Raw genomic sequence first — 27941 nt, 5'->3', positions numbered from 1 at the left:
GAAACAAAGCACGGTGTAAAACGTAAGTTTAAATTAAGTTTATAGAAACGCTCCCGCTGCGGATTGCAATAACATATTCGCGACATAAAACTTTAATGAGAAGACACGAGGTATAAACGAACCACACGCCGTGGCGCAACGTTAGGGGCAACACTTTCAACCATTCTATGATCTGCTTCTCGCAACTGAAAGACGGCACATGGCGGATGTTAGCCGACTTGCTGACCGCAACGTTAGGGGCTTCAACTATGGCGCTGACGCCACATCTCAGTGCCAACAATTTGCAGACTCTACTTAAAACACACGCCCTCCTCACTGGACAGTTAAAAACACCAATCAAACTAACGATGACATCAAGTATTACCCAATCAAAAGTAGGAAAGGAGGCATCTTCATAAAATGCGTGTGGGATGATTTGCATGAGACGCTGCTTTAAAAAAAAATGATAAAAAAATTACGGGATAAATCCCGTCCAGTATTGATTCAAAACGGGACGCGCAATTTCATTCTCAAACGCGGCTCGATTCCGTATTTTAAAGGACGGGTGGCAACCCTACAGTGCCAGGTAACCACCCATACAATCAGATTGTGATTCAGACTAGGAATGCAATGAATATAATTACCCCGATCTACATACAAGGCGAAAGTCTTGCAACATTCAAAGATGATGGTTTGGGATAAGTACACCATACAACATAAAAGAGCTTATGAAGCCTTGAACCGAAAAAAGCAAGATCTCAGAGATCGTAAAAAAAAAAATAGGAGGTAATGTCGTTTTACTCGCTGTAGATTTTAGTCAAACATTACCAGTTATTCCACGAGGGAGACCAGCAGATGAACTCAACGCGTGTTTAAAATCCATGCTTCTCCCACGCTCGGTTATATGTCGCGTGTTCTCGGGTAGGTGCACCAAAAAATGTATACATTTAAGCATGTAATGGGCAAACAAAAAATGAGGTATACCCGAAGGCACTGCAGTAGTACTTAATGTAACTTTACTTCTTAAATGTTAATGTTTTACTGTTTAATAATTTTTACGCTTCTTATATGTTGTTCAAATTCTTTTATCAAAATACCACTGACAGCGCGATGCACGATAACATGGAGTGAATACACCATACGCATCCGCCCACGGCTGCCCTGCTGTGCGCAGATAGGAGTTGATTCTACAATAAAATAAAATAAAGATAAAAAGAGTAAAACAATCATCACCCATAAAGCGTGTGTGTGTGTATATATGTGTATATATATATGTTGATATGTGGATGTGTATATGTATATATATATATATATATATATATATATATATATATATGTAGATATGTATATATATGTGTATATGTATATGTATATATATGTTTATATGTGTGTGTGTGTATTTTATATATATAAAACACAGCAACACTCATAACAATGACAACACAATTACATTGACAATCATGTTACGTTATTTTTAAAATGTTTCCTTTTTTTTTCATAACCTCTTTAACACACTACTTCTCCGCTGCGAAGCGCGGGTATTTTGCTAGTATATATATAAAATAAGGCAGCAAAGTTACAGTGGAGTCCATACTTTCAGGATTTACGTGTATTAACTGTATGGGTTCGTGTGTGGTTGACAGCAAATGCTCAAGTGGGAGAAAAATGTGATTAATGGAAATGGTTGTCACTATTAATGATAATGCACATAATTTGAAGTAGAGGATATGTCAGTATCTTGCAGGATGATACTAAAACAAATGCAATGTAAAATTTAGGATGATGATAAAAGCTACTGAATTCAAACCTACATTGCCCTCACATGGCACAGACTGGGATTGCTTTCTCAGTTTCAATCACAATCTGTCTGGCAACTCTCAATTGCATGCATAGCACTAGACTCTCAGCACCAGCTCGTCCATGGTATATGCCATTTTTTTTTTTTGCCAGTTTTATTTAATTTTTTGTTCCTTTATTTATGTTAATATTTATTTTCTATGTATCTGTCTATCTTCCTTTATGTTTTGTGGGTGGTCCCCTAAGTGGCGGGGGCCACCGGCCTTTAACTGTTTAGGGACTGCCCTATAAAGGCAGAGACAGCCCACAGTCCTTTGCGGTTCATTCTGAATGTGGTTATGGTATGGTATGTTTGTGCTTTTTCTGTTATTTTGATTTTTTTTTTTACCTCTGCTCTGTTTTTCAACTACTCTTTGGATTTCATATTGGGACTGTTCTTGCTTTTGGAATTGTCTTTTTGAAGGCATTGCCATCTGTGCCTTTGTGTTCGTCGGAGTTTATTTTTGAACAGTAAATCTTTTTTTGTAAAGATAATATGTTGTCCTTTGCGTAACTAGTCAGATTTTTGCTGGTATTTGCTCCTTTAGTGGGCAGGTTTAAATCATGGTTTGGGACTTTCATGTTTAGGAACTATCGAGTTCATAACAGCCCACAGCAGAACCTATGCTATTGAGCTGTAGTAGAGCATAGTGGGCTGTAAAGAATGGCAAAAGAGCACACACCTTGGTCGATGTTGAGTCTGAGACAAGCCGACAAAGAAAGAGGCGCGACATGATTAAACTAAACACCACCATTTTAGTAGTTTGTCCACAAGGATGTCAATAGCAAGCAAGAGCAGATGGCCACACACAAAACACAGAATGGGAACAAGAAAAGTCAGACACAGAATGTTTGCATTCTTTTCTTATGTTACTTTTATTATTATATTCTTGTTTTTTCATTTAATAATATATTTGTTATTATCTTTTATATATGAATTGTCTTTGCTGATTGTTTTCTTTTCTTAATGATTCATTATTTTTTAATCTTGTCTTTTAGATTTGAAGCCCAGGGGGGGTCAGTCCCCTAGTTCTACTTTTATTGCCTTTACAGCAGGCATCTGAGGCCTCTAAATTTTCGGAAGCCCTGTAGCTGCAGTTTAAGTGCTGGGGCATTGTATTCCCCTCTTTGTCTTTGGCACCTCTTTTCTGTATTTACTTGTCATCTTTTGCTAACTTAGTTTACATTTCTGATTTTAGGTGGTTAACTTTTTTTGGAACTAGTTCAATTTGTTTCAGTCAAACTCCAAACCATTCATTCTCTCAAAGGTTGTTTTCCAGACTTATTAACAACATTTTTTTTATTATTCTGGAAAATTTTTATAAATAGATTCTTAAATATTTAAGTGATTCTCTTATTGTAGATTATTAGTTTTGCTTTGTTTGGGTACACCTGTCATTTTATGATAATTAAAGTTAATACATTTTTATTCAGGGTGGGACAGTGGTAGTGCTGCCGACTCCCTACAAGGAGTTTTCATATCCTCCTCCCTGTGTCCATGTGAGTTTCCTCCCACAGTCGAAACACATGCACGTTAGGTGCATTGGTGTTGCTAATGTGGGCGGTTTGTCTGTTCCTCCTGTCATAGACTGGAGCCTTGTTCAGGTGTTGTTCCTGCCTTGCACCAGTGATTACTGGGATAGGCCCCAGCTGTCCCGCAATCCTGCCCACATATAGGCAGGTTAGAAAGCTGATTGGATGGAAAATTTTATGCTTAGTTATTTTTTAGATGGAGGCTCACATTCCTTTTTTATCCTCCTGTTAGCAGCTAATCCTAGGAGGGCAACACGTACCAAAAGGTGGACCATAGTGAAATATCAGCAAAAGGAGTATTTACTCACTAATGAATGATTAGAGTCCTCAAGTAGAACCTGAAGAGCCCTACACTGTGTATGCCACCAGATTGTCTCGGCTGTTTCTGTAACTTTAGCTAAGATTCTCCTTGCTTTTGTTTTTGGGCCTCCTTTGTGACTCTCAGTTCTCTATATTTTCCATCATTTGATCATTCTCAGCTTGATATTTTGGCTTAGACTTTTGGCTCCCATCTTTTGGTTTAGGTATTTGGTTTGGTTTCTTTTTTTTTTGTTCTTTTGTATTTTTTTCTTCTTTATGTTTAGTTCTTTATTCAATTTGTTAATAATAATTTAATTTCATTAATCAAGCCTTTGTCTAATACGATCCAGTACACTTTACAATTTTATTTCACCATAAGTAAATTTTTCTGTTATCATTTTTTAACATGAAAATTCAGTTTCAGCATGTAATTCCTTCTTTAAAGTGTGCTTAACAAAATCAAAATGATTTACGTTGCATTTCTTGATGAACTAGCGCCCTGTGATTTTCGAACGAATGTAGACACCCCAACTTTCTATGAGATAAACAGTGTCAAATCCCCTAAGATGAAGACTAAAAACAATAAGGAATATTTATGTTAGGTAGAATGCCCAGTGGGGTCTTGGTGGTCTTTTGGCCTGAAACGCCCTACAGATTTTTTTTTCTCTCCAGTGTAACTTTTTTTTTTTCTGTTCTACCTGGCCATTTGACTTTATTATCAAACTCATCTTTAGAGACATAAAAATCAATTCTATGTATAAGGACTCTATTATTCTGTTAGTTTTATATACTGTATATCCTATGCAAGCGTTATTATTTACTTTTTTTGTCTGTTATTTATTCTTCATTTTTCTTACCTAATTTAACTTGTTTTTTTTTTTTAAACTTTCTCTTTAACATCTTGTAAAGCACTTTGAGCTAATTCCTGTATATGAAAATGTGCTGTTGTTGTTTATTGTTTACAGCGACGCCATCTTGTTTTCTGATGGGCGGCACCATTTTGCAGCGCGGTCACTGTGACACTGGCATCCATTGTCAGGGCAATGGCTTCAGAAGCTACACAATGTCTCATAACTAACGTGATGGTATAAAAGCTTGCGATCCGAGATTACAGTATAATCTATAAAACTTTGTTTCTAAAAGCTTGATTAGAATTCTTGGGGATGACGTTTGCTTTTTGTTTTTTCAACTACAGTTTTTGCCTCATGTTTTGTTTTGGATGCCAGTCTTTAAAGTTATTCTGGTTTTTGTTTTGTGTCAGTCAGGATTTCTCCCCTGCCTCGTGTTCAAGTTCCTTTTTTTTATGTCCTTTTTGTTCATTTTTGATTTGTTTGTTTATGTTAATAGTGTTAGCATTGTTGCATTATTTCATTAGTGTTGTGTATTATTTCATTTCTGTGTGTCTATGCTTGTTCTGTTATGCTCCTTGTGTTTTGTGGGTGGTATCCCAAGAGGCAGAGCCACCTGTCCATCTGTGCTAAGGAACTGCCGCAGTCCTTTGTGGTTCATTGAATGTGCTTAGTGGTGTTGGGGAGTTCTTGTGATTTTGATTACTGTGCTTTGTGGAGTCCTGATTTTTGGCTTTTTGCTCTTTTTTTTTACCGTACTTTTTGATTTAAAATAAGGACTTGTTCGCTACTGGACTGCCTATTTCAGGCAACTCCTTCTGTGCCTTTTGTGCTGATCTGAGTTTCCTTGTTGTACCTTGTTGTGCTGTTTTATTTATAAAGATTCCTTGTTTCTCTTGTATTACACAAGCCAAAGGTTGATGAACCCTTTCTCTTATGGGGGATTTTTACTACAATTTTTGGGACTTTATGCTGAGGTACTCTTTAGTTCATGACAGTTTTCATCCATTTCATCTTTTGACTACAATGATAACTCTGTGCTCTTGTGGCCTGTCACCTTCCTGCAATACTGATGAAACATTGTCATTTTGAGCCAGGGGCTTGGCTGTTCCCTTCTCCCTTTTAGTGATTTTGTAGACAGTTTTTAGTAGATTCGCGCTTTTTGTGAGGTTTGAATCACAACAAATGGTAACACAGTGACCTAATGTGATGGTTTTTGAGAAAGCCAGACTCCATCATTTTAATGGATGTTTTGCTTTTGCACATGACTCATTTTGGTGTTATTTTTAATACATTTTTACAAAAGATCAATGTTGCTTGTGTTTATTAGGAGCATTTCTGCATAGACAGGTACTTGGCCTGATCAAGTATGGTCTGCTGAGAAAAGCGAGATTTTCAGGACACGACTCTAAGCTCTTCAGTTTGGCTCCTTCCTAGTGTTGGTGTTTAGAGTCTGTTAGCTTGTTTGTTTTGTTCCCTTTTTAAGTGCTTGGCTGAATAAAACAAATTTTTATTCTTTCAAGTACAGTGCCTTCTTTTACTATGATGGGAGAGTTTCTTAAAGAAAACATAAAGGCGAAACTAATGTGTCCCACCACCCCTCATATATGCTCAGTCTCTTTTGATCTCTGGCCATGCTTCCACTTTCATTTGTGTGGCAAGTGTAAATATCACTTGAATTTAAAGAATGGCACTCCAGCTTCAATTCTGCATGATGTGACAAAAATAATACTGTGCACTTAGCCATCCATATAGTGGGAAATTCAGAGAGTGCAAGAGGCAGGACTGTGGGTTACTACTAATATAGCATGGATGCTACTGTTCATCATCATCAAAGTGAAAATGCTGTGTTCGCCAGTGACCTTGTCCACTGAATGTTCTCCTGAAAATTTGCTGTGGCCAGCTTACGCAAACATTTTTTTCCCCAATGCCCCATGATGCTTAAGAGGCTACAGTAATACTGTATCACTGCCATGAATATGTAAAGTGAGTTCATTGCTGACATACTTCAGACATGCGTGATGCCAAAATCAGTGCTCAAGCTTTCCACACAGCATGCGTTAAAAAAAAACAAAAAAAACTTGCAGTGTTTTCATTTGAGGGGTACACTAGCGCCACATGGCTAATTTTCATGATTAACACAATAATAATAATAATAATAATAATAATCAAATCAATAATAATAAATACATTTATTTATTAAATAAATTTAATAATAATAAAATCAGAGATTTCTTACTGTTTACAAGGCATTTTCATCTTCTGCATGGAAGAAAAAAGTACAAAGCATCTGCACAGAGATTGGGAACAAAAAAAGATGTTTTTGCTACACCCTGAGCCATGACTTCAAACAGTGGTAGCAGCCAGCCTCACTCCACAGCTTTGTTACATGGCTAATGTGTGCCCCAAGATTGGAAATCTGTGAGGACAAACATAAATACATATTGTGACACAGACAGACGGACACCATGTTTAAGTCCACCACACGTTTATTGTGCATAATTACAATCCAGTAAAGTGCACAACCCAGTGCCTCAAACACCAAACTCCCCCAAAGTCCAGGCCTCTCTCAGTCTCTGCCTGCTCTTCAGCCGCCTCCACTCTCCTGCACACAAACCTTGTCCACTCCTCACCCGATTCCAGTCCTTCTTTGCAGGGAGATGGCCCCTTTTATAAGTGCCCGGATGGGCTCCAGGTGATCCCCGACATTCCCTAGACACTCCCCTGTGTGGCGGAAGTGCCGGCTGTATTCCCGGAAGCCCTCCGGGTGCTCCCAATCTTCTTCCCCCCATCACTTCCTGGTGTGGCGGAAGTATTGGGGTTCCGGGTCCTTCAGGCATAGGGGCGCCCCCTGGCGGAGACCACGGGCCCCTACAGGGTTGGGCTTCCAGGCCCTGCACCCGTGGCCCCTAAAGGAACCAGGGCGGTCACCCTCTCATGGTCTGGAGGAGGCATGAGCCCTCTTCCTGTCTTCCTGGGCGTCCCGGCTGGGTGCCACTCCCAGCCGTCTGCCACAATATATATTGTGAACCTTGAACCCGGATACAGACAGACATGGACTCCAAATGTTCCACTACACACACGTTTTATTATCAGCACAGCAACACAGTGCACAAACTAGCCACAATAATGCTCTTTTTCTCTCTCTCTTCTGCCACCTCCACTCCTCACACACAAGATCCATCCTCTTCCACCCGACTGGAATGGAGTGAGGCGGCCTCTTTTATAGCGCACCCGGAAGTACTTCAGGTACTCCACAATTAACAACCGGCAACACTTCTGGTTGTGGCGGAAATGCCGCGGACCACAGTTCCGGAGCTGTCTGGGCGCACCCTGGTGGTGGCCGCATCCGCCCATAAGGTTGAGCTTCCAAGCTCTGTGGCCCCCATGCAATCCAGGGAGGTCGCCCTCTTGTGTTCCATGGAAGATATAGCTCCTCTCCCGGTCCTTCCTGTCTCCAGGTGTCCCGGTGGGGCAAGGTCTCTGGACCTCTATCACAATATGTATATACAGTATAATTTCTAATCAAAGTATAGCATCAAGTCAATGAAACTTCTAGGATATTGATCTGGTCAATTACGTAGCAGAGGGGGTTGTTAATCAGTTTCAGCTGCTTTGGTGTTAATGAAATTAACAACAGGGGCACTAGAGGGGCAACAATGAGAGAACCCCCAAAACAGGATGGTTTAACAGGTGGAGGCCACTGACATTTTTCCCTCCTTATCTTTTCTGACTGTTTTTTCAATAGTTTTGCATTTGGCTACGGTCAGTGTCATTACTGGTAGCATGAGGCGATACCTGGACCCTACAGAGGTTGCCCAGGTAGTCCAACTTCTCCAGGATGGCACATCAATACGTGCCATTGCCAGAAGGTTTGCTGTGTCTCCCAGCACAGTCTCAAGGGCATGGAGGAAATTCCAGGAGACAGGCAGTTACTCTAGGAGAGCTGGGTAGGGCCGTAGAAAGTCCTTAACCCATCAGCAGGACCAGTATCTGCTCCATTGGGCAAGGAGGAACAGGATGAGCACTGCAGAGCCTTACAAAATTACCTCCAGCAGGCTGCTGGTGTGAATGTCTCTGACCAAACAATCAGAAACAGACTTCATGAGGGTGGCCTGCTAGTGGGCCCTGTGTTCACTGCCCGGCACTGTGGAGCTCGATTGGCATTTGCCATAGAATACCAGATTTGGCAGGTCCACCATTGGCGCACTGTGCTTTCACAGATGAGAGCAGGTTTACTCTGAGCACATGTGACAGACATGAAAGGGTCTGGAGAAGCTGTGGAGAATGTTATGTTGCCTGTAACATCGCATGACCTGTTTGGTGGTGGGTTAGTGATGTTCTGGGGAGGCGTATCCGTGGAGGGATGCACAGACCTCTACAGGCTAGACAACGGCACCTTGACTGCCATTAGGTATTCGGGTGAAATCCTTGGACCCATTGTCAGACCCTATGCTGGTACAGTAGGTCCTGGGTTCCTCCTGGTGCACGACAATGCCTGGCTTCATGTGGCGAGAGTATGCAGGCAGTTCCTGGAGGATGAAGGAATTGATACCATTGACTGGCCCCCACGCTCAACTGACCTAAATCCATTAGAACACCTCTGGGACATTATGTTTCAGTCCATCCGATGCTGCCAGGTTGCACCTTAGACTGTCCAGGAGCTCAGTGATGCCCTGGTCCAGATCTGGGAGGAGATCCCCAAGGACACCATCTGTCATCTCACTAGGTGCATGCCCAGACATTGTTAGGCATACATACAAGCACGTGGGGGCCACACAAAGTACTGAGTATGATTTGGAGTTGCTGCAATGACATTTCATTCATCATTTTTTTGACTTTGATTTTCGGGGTGTCTTTGAATTCAGCCCTCTGTAGGTTGATAATTTTCATTTCCATCAATCGATGTGCCATCCTTTCGTTCCTAACACATTACCCAGTCCATATCAGTATAGATATCCAGCAGGATTTTTTCCCTTTGAGATCTGATGTGTTTTCAAAGTGTTCCTTTAATTTTTTTGAGCAGTTATATACTCACTCAAAATTAGTTTAGTTCCTCTGTCCCCATTGACTTCATTTTGCATAGTTCAGTGAAGTTTCCTACCATTTTTATGATGTTGTTAAACATCACAGCGAAGTGAACTCTGCGGAGTTCCCTCATCACTACTGATGATAGATAGATAGATAGATAGATAGATAGATAGATAGATAGATAGATAGATAGATAGATAGATAGATAGATAGATAGATAGATAGATAGATAGATAGATAGATAGATAGATAGATAGATAGATAGATAGAACGCACACACACACATACGCACACAAGTGTGGGCTTGGGTCTCCTGAAATATCTGATTATCTCTTTGTCTTACTCAAGTTCAGGTGCATGTGATTTAATTTGCACAGTTCAGCAAAACCCTTCACAAGCATCCCTTATTCATTCTCCTGCCCACTTCGGATACATCCAACAATGGCTTTGTCATTGAAATATTTCTGCAGATGACGTGATTCAGCATTGAAGTCTGAAGTGTGCAGGGCACACAGAAAGGTATCCAGTACAGTTCCCTGTGGAACTCCTGTGCCACTCTTCATAGTCCATTATCCAGAACCCAGTGGTAGGACATAGTCGTGTATGAGTGACTGTGGTCTGTGATGAGCTTGTAGTTTGTCCAGTGCTGCTTCCTGTTTGCAGCCATTGCCACTGTGATATGACCCTTTATTGGACTTAACTAGTTGAGGAAACAAAAGGAGAAAAAAATAAAGCATTAAGTCATTACGTTTTCTCATACAAAGAGGATATCAGAGACCTGTTTGACAACCATTAAGGATGCCAGCCCCTCAGAACATGTGTCACATTTCCCATCAGTGAGCATTCAATGTCTGTGGCTAGATTTAAGCACACATGCACTAAACTGAAATTCTCATCAGTGAGTCACATAACGTTTCGGCCTAGTCCGTGATTATTTCCATGTCTGCCGCATGTTTTTTCTTTTTACCAATAGGCTACTGATCATTTTTGCCATTTTGACTATGTCATATTATTATGAATTTCTGTTTTAATAATGTCACTGGCTTCTCTTATCCTCTCCACAACAGTGGATTATGAAGGGAATTATTACAGTGGATTACAACTGTTATCTTAAATTGACTTCATCAAGAACACAGGGACAGTTGGAAACTTATTAAGGGTAAATTTTGCACAAACATTAAGTTTTTCTTTACACAGATAACTTGGAATACACTACCAAGTAGTGTAGTAGACAGTTGAACATTAGGGACATTTTAAAGTTGACTTGATGTTTTATAGAAGAATTATATGGATAGGACAGGTGAGATTTGTTGGGCTGAATGGCCTGTTCTCATCCAGATTCTTCAAATGTTCTGATATAAGAGTAGCAAAATATTTATTGGTAGAAATGAAATCATTGATTGTGTCTTCAAGTCTCTAAATATAAATAAGATAATAAACAGACCCTGGTTATGTGTATTTTTTGTTGCAGTTATTTTTTGACCATCCTTCTTTGTAAATTAAAAAGCCTTCCTCTTTTTAATTAAGGATCAGACAGACTTCAGAGTGTGTGTGTGTGTGTGTGTGTGTATGTGTGTTTTTATTTATTTAAAGTTCAATTCAGTAGCATATTTGGCAGTTTCAGTCATTTATCTCCACTTTGTACTTACACTCTGCTATGAATCTAAGTGAATTTAATCAGAACAAATTGAAAAGCCACTAATATTATATTTTCCACTGAAAAATATTAACGAGTGCATCATGAGTTGTAATAGTGAAGATCACCTTGTGAGTCTTTTCTGACATGAAGTATTCACTATACACTCTGTCTTTGATTTTTTATTTACCTCAGTGTGTCATTGATTTATTTTTACTCTCAGTACTTAAAATTTAATTGAAAACAACATCTTGAAATGTTTTCTGAAAATTTTTAATTGTTGCCTTAGAGTCTGGCAGATGTTTCACAAATATCCACATTGTTTAAAGGTTATTACTATTAATCTTATCAATTTGTATTAACAGCCATTTGGTTTTAAAAATTAAAATATTTTAATAATTTGAAAGACTGGTAGCAAATACCCATAATTTATACAGCAGATTTCAGAAAGTATTCAGACCACTTCACTTTCTGCACATGTAATTTTGTTTTAGATATGATAGTAAAATGGATAGTTTTTTTGCCAATCAGTCTATGCTCAATAACCCAAAATGACAAAGTGAACGCATGTTTTCATAAAGGTTTGCAAATTTATTAAAAATCAAAAACTGAATCTCTCATTCATCTAAGTATTCAGACCCTTTGTTGTGGCACTCCAGATTGTGGTCAGGTGCATTCTGTTTGCTTTAATTCTTGCTGAGATGTGTATAAACTTTAATTGGAGTCCACCTGTGGCAAATTGTATTGACTGGACATGGTTTGGAAAGTGACACACCTGTGTAGGTAAGGATCCCACAATTCACACCGCATGTCAGGACAAAAACCAAGCTGTGAAGTCCAAGCAACTCTATGTAGTGTTTTGTGATCAAACTGTGGTGAGCCAAAAATCAGGGCAAAGGTGTGAAACCAGTTCTGAAGCTTTGAGTGTTCCCAGTACACTGGCCTCAATAATTATGAAATGGAAGAAGTTCAAAGCCACCAATACTCTTTGTAGAGCAAGTCATCTGGTCAAACTGAGCAACCAGGCAAGAAGGGTCTTGGACAGGGAGGTGAACGAGAACCCAATGGTCAATCTAACAAGAGCTTCAGAAGTCCTCTGCTGAGCTTGGAGAACTTGTTGGAGGGATGACCATCTCACGAGCACTTCATTAATCAGATGTTTATGGTAAAGTGGGCAGATGGAAAGCAAATCTTGAGTAACAGGTAAATTTGTCTGGTGAAGACTATGGTGAAGCATTGTGGTGGCATCATGATGCCAAGGGGGTACATCTCTGTGGCAACGACAGGGAGACCAGTAACAATTGAGGGAAGGATTAATGCAGCCAAATCCAGAGACGATCTTGAAGAAAACCTGCTCCGGACTGCAAGCAACCTCAGACTAGGGCGATGGTTCACTTGTCAGCACAACCATAACCTGAATCATACAGCCAAGACAACCCTGGAGTGGCTTTGGCACAAGTCTCTGAATGTCTTTGAGTAGCCCAGCCAAAGCCCAGACTTAAACCCATAGAATATCTGTGGATAGACCTGAAGATGGCAGTTTACAGACGCCTCCCAGCCAATCTAATGGAGCTTGAGGGAATCTGCCAGGAAAATTGGGATAAACTGCCCAAAGTTACGGATGTGAAGCCAGGTCCACAATCAGATTAAGTTTTTTCACAAAATGCTGCATATTCTTTAAAGCAATGAACAGAGGTAACTCATTTCAAAAATAAAATAAAATAAATTTAAATAAAATCAAGTAAATTAAACAAGTTTAATGATAAATAGACTTTTAAATAGGATATACTGAAAACAAAAATGCTGAAAAAGATTAGGAAAAAGCTCATGAGGCCCTGTTTAGGTCATAAATCATTCTTAACATAAAATTCTTACTATTTATACAGTATAACATATTATATATAGTGGTTGAATGGTAGTTTATTTTAATGGAAAATGAAATAAAGCATGTTGGCACTACAAAACAGAGAATACTGCTGGTTGCCTTCTCTTTAATGATGCCGTTGCTTGGCTGACTGGGTCCTTGCTCTTCATGGAGCTCCATCTTCAAGGTTAGCTCGATTCAAAATCAGACGCCTCCCTCAGGGGATGCCCAGCTTTTTAGGAATTGGCCCTAAAGAGTTGGGGTCAGTTGCCCTCAGTGGGCATTTTCCTTGAGCTGTGGAGTCAGAAACAGGTGACAAGGTTAGCAACAGCACCCTCTCTCACTTCAGGATGGTACTACATACCTCAGTTGAGTCGGGATGCCACTGAGCCACTGATGTGTCAATATATATGTGTGTCGATACATAAACTATATGGACAAAAGTATTGGGACACTCCTCTTAATTATTGAATTCAGGTGTTTCAATCAGACCTAATCAGACAAAGGTGTATAAAATAAAGCACCTAGCCATGCAGTCTACATTTACAAACATTTGTGAAACAAAATGAGTCGTTTTGAAGAGCTCAGTGACTTCAAGCATGAAACTGTATAGAATGCAACCTTTGCAAATAAGACAGTTTGTGAAATTTCATACCTGTTGAATATTCCACGGTCAACTGTAAGTGGTATTATTGGAAAGTGGAAGCATTTAAGAACAACAGCAACTCAGCAATGAAATGGAAGACCACATAAAGTCACACAACGAGGTTAATAGCTGCTAAGGTGCATGGTGCATAAAAGTCACCAGCTCTATGCTGATTCCATAGCTGAAAAATTCAAAACTTTCCACTTGCATTACCTGCACAGTTGGAGCTTATTGGAATAGATTTCCATGACCAAGCAGCTGCTTGAAAGCCTCACATCATCAAGTCCAATGCCAAGCATCGGAGGGAGTGGTGTAAAAGCACTGTGGACTGTGGAAATGTGTTCTATAGAGTGACGCTTCTCTGTTTGACAGTCAGATGGGTGACTCTGAGTTTGGTGGATGCTGGGAGAACTTTACCTGTCTGACTGCATTTTACCAGCTGTGAAGTTTGGTGGAGGAGGGATAATGGTGTGTATCTGTTTTCCAGGGTTTGGGATTGGCCCTTTACTTCCAGTGAAGGGTCATCTTAATACTTCAGCATACCAAAATATTTTGGACAACACTATGCTTCCAACTTTGTGGAAACAGTTTGGGGAAGGCCCTTTTCTATTCCAGCATAACTGTAGCCTAGTGCACAAAGCAAGGTCCATAAAGACATTGTTGGATGAGTTTGGTCTGGAAGAACTTGACTGTCCCTCACAAAGCCCTGACCTCAACCCCTTCAAACACCTCTGGGATGAACTGAAACAGTGCCAGGCCTTCTCATCATAAATCATCAGTGCCTGACCTCATAAATGGTCTACAGAATGAACTGGCACAAATTCCCACAGAAACACTCCAAATCCTTGTGGAACACCTTCCAAGAAGAGTGGAAGCTGTTATAGCTGCAAAGAGTTGACCAACTCCATATAAAAGTCAATGTATTTGAATACAGTTTCATTAAAGTCCCTGTTGGCGTAATGGTCAGGCGCCCCAATGCTTTTGTCCATATAGTGTACAGTATATAAAATGAAAAGATGACTAGTTCGTTCACTCATTCATTAATAAAAACTCTATTTCCTTTATAGTTAAAAAGCTAAAATGGTGCATCTATGTCAGTAGGACTCTGTTAAGAAAGGACATTTTGATATGTAAATACTTAGAGGTACACCTCCACATAGAAACACCAATTATCTCAAAAATGCCTAGACAGATTTGTTTGGAATGTGGTGACATTATAGTACTAGGGTGTTGTACCGTCTTAGCCGTTATGAATGCAATGAGAAGTCAAGCAAAATGACACCTTTTATTGGCTAACTAAAAAGATGGCAATATGTAAGCTTTCGCGGCAAGGGGCCTGAGTTGCCTCGAAAGTATGCATACTGTAATCTTTTAAGTTAGCCAATAAAAGGTGTCATTTTGCTTGACTTCTCGTGACATTATAGAAAAAGGAAAAAAAACAAAGACATTTTTTTATTTCTCGATATTAGTCAGTAATAGTGTTGCTGTGCCCTTTCCTAAGTAACCGCACAGACTTATGGGGCTTACTGTGTATGCAAATGAAAGCTCCCAGGTGTACTTGTAATAGGGTTGAAGCAGTGAAGAAGGCAAAGTGTTCTGCACAGGTCTGGACTCTGACATGTTTAGCAGTAAAGCTCAAATCAGGGTGTCAGGGAAGGAGGAAGAAATACAAGAGAAGTGGTATCCATGAATTCAACACAAGAGGGTACCGACTGCGTCCGTTTAAATACTAGCGCTCATCACACGTCTGTTTAAATCAGCTTAATAAAAGATTTAAATATATACATGGAGGTGTGTCTGGGTGTCCACCTTATGATGGACTGGTGACCTGTCCAGGGATTGATTGTTCCTGCCTTGCACCCATTGCTTTTTGGAATAGGCTCCGGCTGCCACACAGCCCTCATCAAGATAAAGTAGATTAGGAAAATGGCTGGATGGATGAATGGATTTTTGCATACAGCACATGCAACAAAATCTGCAAGTGATGAGTGACAAGTGACAAAAGATAAATGACAATAAATAATTCTGATGCTGTATAATAGGGAAAGAGACAATTGCTACAAAATAGACCCTGTAAGTACTTATCGTATGCATGTCAGGATAAAAGTGTTTTTACATTTAAGACATAATAAGTACCTTATACTAAATGACAATTTACAATGAATAACAAAAAAAAAATAAATTAGCCAACACTGAAGCCTCACTGAGTCCCAGGGAATGGTGGGAAGGCTCTGACTGACTGAACGTATTTATAGAACTTCATACCAAAAGGAAAGTGGCGTTTATTACATTCTGAAATAAAAATGTGCATTTTAGCATGTAAGATACTATATGTTGTGTTTATTAATGAAAAATTATTTAAGTATATCACAAGGATCTTAATTGTCAATCTTTCAGCATTAGTGGTTCTAAAAGTTTGAATTATGGCATCCCTCACATTTTTTGATTAAACCTTATATTTAACCAGCACCTTCTATGCATCTTACAGCCAAATTGAGCAGCTTTTCATTGAGTTTTTATCTATATTTTCTGTAATAATCGGCTCATGCAATGGAGGACATGAAATAAGTAAATAATGTTGTTACTGTAGATAGATAGATAGATACTTTATTAATCCCAAGGGGAAATTAACATACTCCAGCAGCAGCATACTGATAAAGAACAATATTAGATTAAAGAGTGATAACAATGCAGGTATACAGACAGACAATAATTTTAATTAGGACCAATTATTTTTTGCAAAGATCTCACAACACAAGTGTGAATATTATATGAATTTCTTTATGTTTCATGTTAAGTATACAAGTTAGAAATGTATGTATGCATGGCGTAACATTCAAGTGTGCTCAGGGACTTAGTTAACTGGTTTGAAAGTTTTTTACGTCATCAATGTACTGTAACAATGAGCCGCGTTAAAAAAAAAGGCAACAATAGCTACAATTACTTGTGTTATTAGACCATATTAAATCCAAGCTTTTTAACAGTACGGTACAATGTCATGGAGTTAAAAACATAGCCTAGCTGTGCTGGTTCAATAGCTCTGGTAGACAGCAGATTCCAAGTCAAGTGATGTAAAATGGCATCGACTGATGTGCTGTTAATTGGTGGTTGCGGTGGGTCTGTCACTGATTGCAGTTGAGATTTCTTGAACATAACATTTGTGAAAGACGTTCCTGATGAGTTCAAATCTCTGTTGAAGTCTCAAGGTAAGACTGTTGGCTGCTTTGTACCATCATGAAGAGCAGGTCTTGGGTTTTGCATATGAATTATAGTGTCAGAGAAATATTGAATTATTATAAAGTGCCGTGCATTTGCTTCTATTGTAACATAAATGCTAAGTACTCACCTTGTTTGCCCACTCTGTGGTCTACACTTACATAATTCCTGTCCTCTTACATCTATTTCTAGATACATGTCTCTTTTTCATTTTTAATCTTAAGTGACTGCTCTCATGGTTAATTTGAAACAGCAAAGTAATCCATAATCGAAGTCGCATGGAATGTTTCTCCTTTTTGAGATCTGCAATTCACCAATGCTTTTCAATTGGAGATTTTAAACTTTCGAAAATGTGCACATCACACTGTATTTGAGATAGGTCAACCTAAATTGAGCTTTCCTAACAAATTTCCTTAAGGATTGAGTGGGCCCTCTTAGTAAGTAAGAATGTTGCATTTTATTTATATTTAATTTTAATGGAGGAAAATTGTATTTCTGTTCACAAAGCCTTAGTAAAATGAAGTCTTATATATAAAAATAATATAAAATTGGCAGAATTTCTTGCATTGGCAAAAAATTCAGGCAGTACACTTAAATAAAAATATATATGCATAAAATGTACAAAATTAGCATTAGAAAAGATAGAAATGTGCATTTTAAAATGATTTTTGTGGTGAAAAGTTCAGCAAAATGACACCTTTTATTGGCTAACTAAAAAGATTACAATATGCAAGCTTTCGAGGCAACTCAGGCCCCTTCTTCAGGCAAGAATAGATTTCTTAACGTAATCTAAAGTTGCAAGGCCCCGAGTATAATTTACTTGCAGACATTAATTACAGCAGAATCCACTTGTATGCCAACTGCTGTGCTGCATGGTTTTTTAATCAGAGAGAATAAATAATATTTGCGGCCATGTTGTAGATTTGTGAACGTGCCTGACACAAACAGTACATTTCCAAATTCATTGTTTCACCTGGCAGCCTCTGTGACTGTGCGTTTCGGTGTCTTTCAGGTGATGAAGAAGACCTGCCTACTGACTCCCTCCAAGACCTGTACAGAGCCTTAGAGCGGGCAAGCTTGTCGCCTATGGGTGAGCAGCGACTTTCCACCAAAACGGAATATAAGAAGTCCTTTATCAAAAGGTGCAATGACCCTGTGATCAATGAAAGGCTGCATCGACTTCGAATTCTGAAAAGCACTTTAAAGGTAGGCAAGATGGCATAAATGTGCTTAGCAATTAAGTGTTGCGCTAGCTAGTTACTCACCTTTCTCGAAGCTCATTGGGGAGCTTGATATTTTACCAGTCAGAGTGAAAAGATTAATCAATGTACATGAATACTGTATGCTTGCCATAACTGGCAGTCGTAACATTAGCAAGAGCCATAGCGGCACGAAAGTCTCACTTTGCATTTGATTTCTTAAAACTGGGTACAGATTCAACTCCTTATGGAACAAACATCAAGACAAATAACCATTTAATCTGCAGGCAGAACATATCACGGGAACTATGGCTAGAAAACACCCTTCCAGAGACTTGACACGTATATAATAGAAGCTGTACGTGTACATTATATATTATTATTTGTTGTTTCTGTATGCTGTCAGCAAGTGAATGAGTTGTGTAACAGCAACCATGGATAGCTTCAAAAGACTACCATGTCAGAGCGATTGTGCCTTTTACAAGGACTTTACTGCATGTATCACCACGAAACACAGAGGAAAGGCTGGCCAGTTCAGCCCTCTGCACCCACGGCTTACTTAAGATTTAAAGCCTTTCTCTGCTGCTGCATTTTGTGGCATATAAGTCACTTTCCACAATTGCTTTTCATGGGTGAATCTGGCTGGTAACAATATCATGGCTGTTTTAAATGGCCTTTTCATTTACTTGAAAACAGTTGTAGCTACTAACTGGTGTCAGCTTCCCATAGCTGTGGCAATGACTAGTTGTGCTGTCTATAGACACTTGGCCTGTGCTTTCGTGTTTTAACGTTCTGTAGCTGTGCTGGTGTGCTTTGGACAGATGTTTTGTTGTGCATACACTTAACATGCTTTGGTCGGGTTTTGGCTGTGCAATTTTTCTTTGGCCAGATATGGCTGTGCTTTTGTGCTTTGGCCACGGTTTGTTTTATGTCTTTTCTCTTTCCTGTTTTAATGTAGTTTCCTTTCAGTATGTCAACTCTACTGTTCCTGACTCTAGTCTTGAGCTTTTCTGTGTTCTCTAGAGCAATTTGCAGCTGTATGTGAGTTCATAATAAATCCTTCTTGTACATTTCTGCATTCAGTGTGTTACAGAAAAATGACAATAGTGAGAAGTCAAGCAAAATGACACCTTTTATTGGCTAACTAAAAAGATTACAATATGCAAGAAGGGGCCTGAGTTGCCTTGAAAGCTTGCATATTGTAATCTTTTTAGTTAGCCAATAAAAGGTGTCATTTTGCTTGACTTCCCACTGCATTCATAATGGCTAACATGGTACAACACCCGAGTACTACAGAAAAATGACAGTAAATTCACATTTTGAGAACATGACCATAAAGTCATGCCATGTGTTGAATGTATAGGCAGGTATGCAAAGTATTTTAAATTGCCATATCAGCAAACAGATTCCCAATAAATACGCCACTTTATTGTGGACTCTTGCCGGATAAAGAAAAACCAAGAGGACTTAAATGACTTATTTTAATAATTAAGGTAAAAAGATCAAGAGTAGTGATGGTTAACCCCACTGAATTTTCTTCGAGTTCAGCTAAATCATGGAAAGATTTGAGTTTGAATCTCTGCAGAATACATTAAAGTCATTTAAGTGTTCATCGGGGCTAAGGAAACATCTACCAACTATGCTGCACCAATTACTGAGGCCAAAAATGTGACTTGAACTGTGAGGCAGTATGCGCCATAGTATCTCCATGAGATGAAATTAATAGAATTAAATATCAGAGCTGTAACATTTCTTGCAGACAGTCACAACAGGAGCGGGAAGCATGAATCCAGTAAGGCTTGCCCCCCGCAAGCCCAGTGCACATAAGAGTTACAGAAAACCAGAGGTAGAATAATAGAGAAGGACAGACCAGGGACCCACCTAGTCCCCAGACTCAGCAGTTGGGGGCTGGAAGTCTCTACCGATCCAGGAGTTTTTAATGGATGTTTATCTGCCCACAGAATACAGACCGACCCCATTTACAGCACTGAAAGCCCACTCAGACTATAAGCTGGACAACAGAGCATTTCCAGCGCATACCGACCAAGGTTGTGGCTTCATCCAAGATTGAGACCCAGAACTCCATGGGGTCATTAGTGTGCATAGAATCATATGTATCAATGTACCCCACTGAACATGTGTTCCAGACGCTGGCAGTGACTATCACTGCTGTCACATTCTGCGTACCACTGCATCACTGAGGCTGGAAAAAGTCTCTTCACACATCCGACAGATTGCAACTACCATGGCTGCTGCTGCTGCTGCTACTGACTTTTTCTCTGATGGACATGTGGAGATGTGGGAGAAGCAAGTCGGGCAGGTGTAGGCCTCAGCCAGCTTGCCGATAAGGACACAACAGATGTGATTGGCTGCTACAGTTTTGTAATGTCACCCTGGGCTTGCAAAGCATCATGAGGTGCTGGTTAAAGAATGTCTGACAGGATTTTAGGGAACAATTTGGTGAACAAGGTCAGCGGTAAGCCCAACAAATTCACTGAAAAAAATTATTTGATGAATTTCAGAGATCAGTAATACTCAGGAGATGATGGTCTTTCAATAGGAGTAGAGAAGACAATAGATTAGCCAAATATTAGGCAGTTGTCAGAGGATGGGGCCCTTTGAAACCGAAACACTAAAATGATATATGCCAAATAAATGTAGTCAGGAAAAAAGAGGTCCTTAAAAACTGAGTGAAGAATCGTTCCTTAACTAAACAATAATCCTCAAGTTGCATTTTTTGTTGTATTTAACTCAAAAGTAAGACATGGCGATCAGTGAAATGGCCATTTACAAGATGATAGTGTCCATGAACAAACCACACCAAATGGCAGCAGTCATTAGAGACATCAACCATAAAACAGCAACACCATCATAACAATACAAACAAAATCAGAAGCCATCTAATATGCCATTATCAGTAACAGAGCGCAAGAACAAAGGACGACCAAACATGATCAGAATATAAAAGGATTTTCCCCAGTTCATGTACTGGCCCTCTTCAAGTGGTGTTAAACTTAAAAATGGACAAAACCGCCCCACATGTAAAGTTTACGTTAAATTCATAAATCAGAAGTAGCATAAAGTGGTGTCAAATTGCATCTGACAGGCAAACTAAATACTGTTGGTTGAAATTCATATTCGATTTAATGGGATAGGCGGCTTGACAGCATGGAGACACGTCATTACAAATATCATGATCGTCTTGTTCTTTTAAATCATGTATTTATTTTTTTTACCTTTCTAATGTGTAGAAGATCTCATTAGAAAGAGATAAAGTATTGTAAGGTCATAAACAGGGAAGCGTGAGTATAAAGAAGTGGTGATGGATTGGGAGATCAAAATCAGCAGGAGAATAAAACCCGAGCGATCAGCACCAAGGATAAAGTGGTGGAGATTAAAAGAGGAAGAGCTTAGGTTTAGGAGAGAGTTTGAAATGAAGTGCAGTCATTTAAATCTTGTTTGTTTTGCATTTCATATAATGTTCGTTTGGTTGTCTTGCAAAAAACTATGAGCTACTGTACATTGCCTGTATGAAAATGTGCTACAGTGAAACCTTGGATTGCGAGTAACTTGGTCTATGAGTGTTTTGCAAGACGAGCTAAAATTTTTAATTAATTTCTTACTTGATAAACGACGGAAGTCTTGCAATATGAGTAGTATGTATACGCTTTTTCCGCCGAGCGTCACGTGGGGATTGTGGGTAATTGTCTCCCATGCTCGGTCTCAGTTGGCGTGCCTGACTCATATAGTCAACATCCGAACAAGCGTATACTGTTGACTATAGCATTGTGACCACGTGTGTGTGTTGTAATGTGTGAGTCCCTGTCCTGCACCCCAAAACATGAGGCTGAGTCTCATTACTTTAGCAAAACTAGCTTTATTCAGTGTGAAACAGGAACAGCACAATTATTTATTGTAGCAGGATCTGCCACTCTCCTATACACAGACACAGCAGTCAGGCAGGGTCATGGCTAGATTAGTGGCCAAGTAATACTGTGCCCTGCGTATTTATAATGTTCCTTGTATCACCCATCGACGGCAGGCATTTATAGCATGTCCGCGATCTTTTCTAATTCACTTTTACGGCGAACTGCTACAGCGCTGGGAGTCTGCAGTTGCTTTGGGACGCTCTTCCGCATGTTGTCCCGTTAGGTGGAATCCCAAAAGAGGATAGAGACCTTACAGTGCGTAAAGCATTTTTTTATTTTGTGTCCAAGTGTAGTGACTCTTCAGGCAAAAACAACTTGTTAAAGTTGCAAAAAAAGAAAAAGATTCCAGTGAGCCAACAGATAGCAGGGATTCCATTAATTAGAGTGAAGGTTTTGTATTAATCATTTTTATATACATATCTGTGGGTTGTGAAATGAATTATCTGAGTTTCCATTATTTCTTATGGGAAAATTCACTTTGATATACAAGTGCTTTGAAATACAAGCATGTTTCCGGAACGAATTATGCTCGCAAACCAGGGTTCCATTGTATATAAATAAATGTTGTTTTTGTTGTATTTGAGAGCGTGGAAGAATGGTGGGAGAAGAATAGCAACATTGTATTAAGTGCAGGGGAAGAGGTGTTCTTCCAGTGATTCTTGCAGTGATATTTTGAATTAACTGAGCAGTTTGAGCAGCCAGAGAACACCGCATTGCAGTAGTCAATCCTTCTAGAAATAAATACATGAATTAATTTCTCAGTTTCCTACATATTTAGAGAATGTCTTAATTTTCCAACATATTTAAGATGCAAAAAATGTCTTTCAGATTGTTTTGAAAGTGTGTATTTTAAGTGACATACTATTGTCAAAACTATTTATTACTCATTTTGAGCAAATAATACACAGAAAACAAATAAAAAACCAGTTTGGTTCCGCTGTTGAACATTAATTATGTCTCTAAGTAAGACACCAGAAGTAAACACTATGGTTTCCTGAATTTATGTATTAGAAAGTAAGCCAATCAAAACCAAATCATGTATTCCGCCAGGAACACCTGGAAAGTCACTCCCCAGAGTGAAGAGATTAGTCTCTGTTGCTCGTGTCAGCATATTCCAAATGCTTGGAGCTTCTACAACAGAATACAGTATAAAATATATGTAAATAGGAGTATTTCTGAAATACCAACATTAAAAAATGAAATATGTTGTTGTTGTTATTATCTTCTTGCAGCGAGAGCAAGAGCTGCAGCTGCCTACAGGCCTGTACTTGGATGCACCATACTAAAAAGGTGCAAGCTTTGGGACCTCTCCGAGCACATTGTTTACAGCTTCCTTAGTTATTTTTTGTAGGCCATCAAGCATGCTTCTGTAATTATTACAGTTAAAATCTATCTTTACATCTTGAAAATCATTCTGTTGACTTGGTATCTTTCAATTCTTATTATTAAGCATCGATGAATTAAAATAAGGCACACTTACTAACAATATGTTTATAAATGGATATCACCTTTAAAGGAACCTTCCATTTGTTTCGGGTTGTTTTGTCTTGTGGGATCCTATGGTGACCCTGTTTTTCTACTTTATGCTCTTTATCTTGTAGACCTTAATAAAATGTTTAAAATCTCATACACTTCTCGCCCCTTCCCTTCTGCATTTATAGCCTCAGGCAATTAGACAGAGTAAAAGAACAGGCAGGAGTGAAGTCACACATTTAATTATATATTATTGATAAAATGCCCAAAAATATTAAGAAAGCAGAGTCCAGTAAGAATGCTGGCAAACCCTAACCCTTAGTAGTAGTGCATCTTGTGTCCATAGGCAGCTCTCGGCTTATCTTCAGTCTAGCTTGCTTTGCTACCACATGGCTTTGAATGGAGTACTGAAACAGGCCACATGCCTGTCTTAATATGGCTGCTGAGATAGAGTTGTCTTCATCATGGGCTTCTCTTCATTATTAACAATATAGATTATTTAAATGATGTTAACATTTTTTTCTGTATAATGTAAGAAACATATTTTGCTGCATTTCATCAGTTTGCAAAACCGAGTAGAGAACTTGCGTATGCCAGGGATTGAGCTAACGTGAAAATGTGCGTGGCTTTACGCGAAGGTTAGTTTTTATACATCACGATGTGAGTATGGAAATGGGCGTATTTTTGTACATACGCACCATTTATACATGAGGCCCCTGGTCTGTAAAGGGAGGAAACGAGGGAGAATAACATCATACAGCACCATTCCCTGGAGCGGTGGAGAATTAGCAACACCTGAGCCCTCTACCCTGTCTCCTATGTACACTTGCATGACAATACCTTAATTTTGCATGCATCTGCCTGTCATTTAGTATTTAAAGATCTCTAGTGAAAAAAATAGACTTGTTTCCTGTCATGCGCAGGCATATGTATGATCCCCATTTTGCCAATAATGATGACAGTATTGGTGATCTCAAACCTAAAGATACATCAGAGACAGAAAAGACGCTTCAATCTCCTCTGTAGGAGTCATGAAACAGGAAAGGACATCTGCTGCATAGTGAGAAGGTTTTAGCTTTTCTTTGTGTAGAAAATATCCATTACATCACATTTCTTAAAAGTGCGGTGCACGGTGATGGGACGACAGACATACAGTAAATAGAATTGCTTTGGCTGACGTGCAAGTAAACACAGAATTGTAAATGAGGATTTAGGAATCAATATTCTTTGCTTTTTACCCAAAAAAAACATTTCTAACTTCCAAAAAAGTCTTCAATGAGTTTTACGTTTTATAATTGTGGTATCACATACGCAATAAATTGTAGTGTCAGTGCCACAAAGCTGTGTGCATATTGAGCCTTGCCAGTATTACTCGTCACTAGCTTTGAGATTCGTTTTCTTTGGTCTCTCTTGGTTTTTGACTCCAGCATGTGTCCCAGTTCAGATTTTGCTTGTTCCTTCTCCTAGTCATTTTCCTCTAAATCACTCACAGGCCACTTACCTTTTGCCAAAGTGTCTTCCAACAGTTTTTACAAACAACAATAGATTTGAAATAGACAGGGCTTCAGATGTCAAAATCAGTAGGCAGTGCAGAATCATCTTCTACAATCCTATCAGGACGGCTCCTTCATTTGGAGAAATGTAGTGGTATTTCAGTCGGAGGAGTTAAAATCCAAATCTCTTTAAATGTATTCATTTAAAGAGATGGCTAATAAATAAGCTATTTTTTTCCTGATCACACTTCAGGATGAACATCAGAAATAGGTAAAATATACTGTACATCATTACATGGTGCAGAAGAACAGGGAGGGTCCTGCCGGGTGCTCCTTTAACTTTGGTGTTGTCTCTTTCTGTTTTAGGCTAGAGAGGGAGAAATAGCCATCATAGACAAGCTGCTGGACAATCCCAAGTTGACCTCCTCAGAATTTCAGGAATGGAAACATATGTACCTTGAGCTTTTTATAGACATTTGTGAGAACAACTCTCCTACAAACACTGCGGATGACTCATCCGAAATAGCTTCCCACGCATCCTCCCTGACCCACACGCATTCTTTTATTGAAACACATGTTTAGGAAAAATGTTACTTCTTTTAGCAAATACATGGCCACCTTCCACAGAAGTCTAGACAATATATACAGTGCATTAAAAAGAGTATATTATATTGTGAAAAACAAATTTGTGTTCTGTGTCATTTGCTAAGCCTGTTGGTAAAATTATGGTACATGCTAGGCCATAGAGTATGTTGCTTATGTTGCCTTTCATTTGTATTTTTTTTTCTTTTTCATCAGTTTTATTCTTGTTTCTAAAAGAGTATTTCATAACACTGCTGCATCTGTTTTTCATATCTCAATAAAGTTGAGCTTATTGTGCTATGCTGAAACCTAAAGGGTATTTGATGTATAACATATCGCACATAGAGGGGGCTGGAACCCATGAGAGGTCAGTTCCATTAGCTTTCCATGAAGCTGACCTGTAGTAATGGTTTGTTTACTTTGGAAAATATTTCCTTAATGTTTACAGTGAAGACGTTGATGTATTTTTAATCAATGTGCCAATAATATTTATGGTATTTATATCAAAAAAGACAGACGGCTCTTTGTACTGGGGCATTCTGATTTATAGAAAAAAGTATCTGTCTGGATGTGTTTCTATTGAAATTGTAGCCTCTGCCAGTAATTCTGTGACCACCGAATGCCATCACAAAAGCAACAAGAGGATGCACAGTTGGCTGTTGTTCACTATGGCAATGCATTGTTTTGATGGCAACAGAAAAAGCACAGCGATATCTGAGCAGCACAGAAGGACCTCACGCATAAACAACTGGACTAAACAGAGAAGAAATGTAGTTAATGTGATTTTACAAAACAAAATGCTGCAAGCTACCATAACATATTGAACTGAAGATTCGTGATGTTATTGAATGTAATGTCTTCAACGGGACTACAGCATACGCGTCATCTGGCGGGAAAGACAACTTTCACATCCTTCTACTCTTATCATCTCAGTTACTGCATGGTAGAGCAGCTTGTGTTGTGTTCCACAAAAACTCAGGACCTTGTTCTGTCTGTTTCTCTTTTTGTTTCTTTTTATAAAAAAACAAAGAATCCATATATTCTCAAAGTGAAAAGCAATATTCTTGTTTTCTCTTATTATGTATTATGTTGCATTTTATTCACATTTGTTGGTTGAAGTGCCCATGAACTGGACAGTTCTGGGGATTTTTAATTTGTTGACTCCTCAAACACTCCTCAGTAGGCATAGTCATATATACTGGAGGAGTGTTATTTGAGATACAGAATGTGACATTTCCTTGGCAATCATTTACTGAATGCATACATTAGATGTAAGAAATGAAAGACATTCATGGAAGAATATTCCTCAACCTTGTGTATGAGGTTGGGAGCATGCACTGATACAGCGCATTGCCGCACCCATCTCATGGCGCACCAACTTGGGATCCCAGATTAGGACCTGAGCGCAGCCGTGCAGCAGGTGACACCTCAGCACCACACTACTTAGAATGGAGTGGAACCGTCTGAGGTTTTTTTACGGTGGCTGGAGTGCCAGTCCTGCCACCAACCCCCGAGTTTGCCCTGCATGTTAGAGGACCTGCTTGGAGAGGGCGGATTCAGGTTAACGTCATACCCAGGACGGAGCAATTGCAGGTTAAGCTGTATGTGCCAAATAAATAAATTACAGACATCTACAATAAGATAGTGTTCTCGTTTTAACAAATGACGTAATGTTATCCTGTTAGGAATGTACAATTTGCAAGTACAAAATGAAAAATGATGAATTGATTACAGATTTTCAATCTTGTAATGAATTCATTTTCTTGCCGACTTTTTACTGACAAACGGAACAGTGAAACTTTGAATGGCAATCCTGAACTGTGAACAAAATAATATATATATATTATAATATAATATATATATATTGTAAACATTTATGTCAGCCTGTAGCACAGATAGAGACATTGACTCACAATGTCCCAAAACACACACATTTATTTCCTTCTCTTTTTTCTACACAGCACAACACAGTAATCCCAAATAGCCACAATAAACCTAGTCCTTTACTTTATTTTTACTTTTATTCTCTTTACTCTTGCCACCTCCACTCCACTCCTTGCAAGTTCTGTTCTCTGCCTCCCGGCTCTGGCTCCCTGAATGGAGTGAGGCGGCCCCTTTTATAATGCACCCAGAAGTGCTCCAGGTGCTCCCTGATGGCCTTCAGGCAGCACTTCCTGGTGTGGTGGAAGTGCTGCAGTCCATGGCTCCGGAACCATCCAGGCGCCCCCTGGCGGTGGCCATGGGCCCTCACAGGGTTAAACCCTGCTCAAAATCGCTGTTGGACTTGGACAAGAATCTTGTTCCTTCTTCATTGTTAACACTTGTCTGACCATTTTTGAACTTCTGAATCTATTCATAACTCTCCACTGTGGTCTC

At 39.2% G+C, this 27941-nt stretch overlaps 1 protein-coding gene across 8 annotated transcripts in view; it reads left to right on the top strand.

Annotated features, from left to right (window-relative positions):
• Nucleotides 1-27941, top strand: part of cnksr2a (connector enhancer of kinase suppressor of Ras 2a) — a 676696-nt gene that overhangs the window by 609647 nt on the left and 39108 nt on the right. For 7 of the 8 annotated variants that reach the window (XM_028799452.2, XM_028799451.2, XM_051926924.1 and 4 more), the window contains 2 exons: nt 17902-18095; nt 25350-27400. In XM_028799452.2, coding sequence (XP_028655285.1) covers nt 17902-18095; nt 25350-25565 — 410 coding nt within the window. In that variant the 3' untranslated portion in view covers nt 25566-27400. Of the gene's footprint in view, nt 1-17901; nt 18096-25349; nt 27401-27941 lie in introns of those variants that run through there. The other variant, XM_051926925.1, reaches the window with a different exon arrangement.

Source organism: Erpetoichthys calabaricus, chromosome 4, assembly GCF_900747795.2.
Source record: "Erpetoichthys calabaricus chromosome 4, fErpCal1.3, whole genome shotgun sequence".
Lineage (NCBI taxonomy): Eukaryota > Metazoa > Chordata > Cladistia > Polypteriformes > Polypteridae > Erpetoichthys > Erpetoichthys calabaricus.
The sequence above is the reverse complement of the archived record's forward strand: the minus strand, read 5'-3'. Positions and strand labels throughout refer to the sequence as shown.